This window comes from Piliocolobus tephrosceles, chromosome 15, assembly GCF_002776525.5.
Source record: "Piliocolobus tephrosceles isolate RC106 chromosome 15, ASM277652v3, whole genome shotgun sequence".
Classification (NCBI taxonomy): Eukaryota; Metazoa; Chordata; class Mammalia; order Primates; family Cercopithecidae; genus Piliocolobus; species Piliocolobus tephrosceles.
Genome location: NC_045448.1, coordinates 90,770,347 through 90,771,870, shown reverse-complemented (window position 1 = coordinate 90,771,870; position 1,524 = coordinate 90,770,347). Strand labels below are relative to the sequence as shown.

Sequence of the window (1,524 nt, the reverse complement as noted above, 5' to 3'; positions counted from 1 at the left end):
CATAACTTGTTTCATCATGAAAATAAATGCCTTGGAGAAGGGAAGTTTCCGAATGATTAAATATTCTGAACTGCCAGTCGGCAATTGGCAAATAGAAAAAAAACGTTTTCCCTCTCCCTCTCGTTTAAATGAAAACCTCGGACCTGTCATGTATAAAGAATACATATAGGAATACTTTTAACAGTAAAAGAAACAATTTTCTTATTGCTGTTCTGAGCCAATCGAGGATGATTAGTAGAATGGGAGGTCGCCACAGTATTTTACAAGTTTTATTTGTTTTCCCTGGCAGGGGGATGCATTAAAAAAAATTAGCAAAAGTAGAGGGCAAGTCATAGATTTCCCCGTTAGATGAGACTGTTTTTATAAATGAGCGCTTCTTGCACAGTTTATACTACTTAAAACTTGGAAACTTTCGGGTTTAAAATGCTAATTCCGAAGCTACTTATTTAAATGTCTTTGAAAACATTCACCTTTATGTCTTTGAAGATAACAAATCACAACGAAAGCCCGTACAAACCACACAGAAAACGAACAAATGCTTCCCGAATGTGAGCGAACCTACAGTTTGGTTAGAAAAACTCAACACTGATTTCCGTTCCTCCCATCACAAAATCCCCGAGAAGGGGACACGCCAAAGGGGCCCGTTAATAACCTCTACCGTATACCGCAAAGCAGTATAAATCACATCGACTATTTTCGACTGGAAGCCGATCGGTTGAGACTAGACGTGAATACTGCAACTCGATGACAAAAGGTTAGGAGGAAAGCGGTAGAAAAGGCAAAGGGCGACTAGGCAGGTGGCCCGAGCAGCCACCCCAACTTAACTTTTTGGAAATCATTCGTACTGTTTTCGGGTTATCTTCTCTTTAATATTCGTGGCTTTACTTATTATGGTGTTAAGAAACGTGGGCTAGGAACGGGGTGCTGCTTTTCGCCCGAAATCTGGAGGCGCCGGCCTCCCCGAGGCTCCGGGGCCCGGGTAGAGGGGTGGTAGGGGCGGGGCGGGCTGGCTTCGGGTTTGGGCGCGCGGGCAGGTGGGGCGTGGCGGGGGCGTGGAGAGCCCAGGCCCGCGGCCACCGCCCCGCTCCGGGCCAGCCCAGGAGCCGCCGCGCCGGGCTCGGTTATAAGAGGCCGGCTCGCAGGCGCTCGGCGAGCACCCGCCCGACCTCGGCCCGGAGCACCGGGCGCCCAGCGCGGGTGGAGGCGGAGCCGCAGGTTTGGCCCCCAAAGGGATGCTCTCGCCCGAGCGGCGAGACCAGCCCCGCTCGCCCCTCGCCGCGGCCGCGCCGCGGCCGCCCACGGCAGCCGACATGGCCCTCTACTGCGGCGACAACTTCGGAGTGTATTCGCAGCCCGGCCTGCCCCCGCCCGCCGCCACCGCCGCCGCCCCGGGCGCCCCCCCGGCCGCCAGGGCGCCTTACGGGCTGGCGGACTACGCCGCGCCGCCGGCCGCCGCCGCCAACCCCTACCTGTGGCTCAACGGGCCCGGCGTGGGAGGCCCGCCCTCCGCCGCCGCCGCAGCCG

The 1,524-nt window shown here is 55.8% G+C and overlaps 1 protein-coding gene across 1 annotated transcript in view; it reads left to right on the top strand.

Annotated features, from left to right (window-relative positions):
- The first annotated feature begins 1,310 nt into the window (after positions 1-1,310).
- The window catches only part of FOXI3 (forkhead box I3), a 5,006-nt gene continuing 4,792 nt past the window's right edge, over positions 1,311-1,524 (top strand). The window contains exon 1 of the mRNA XM_031934164.1: positions 1,311-1,522. Within this exon, the coding sequence (XP_031790024.1) occupies positions 1,311-1,522 (212 nt within the window). The remainder of the gene's footprint in view (positions 1,523-1,524) is intronic.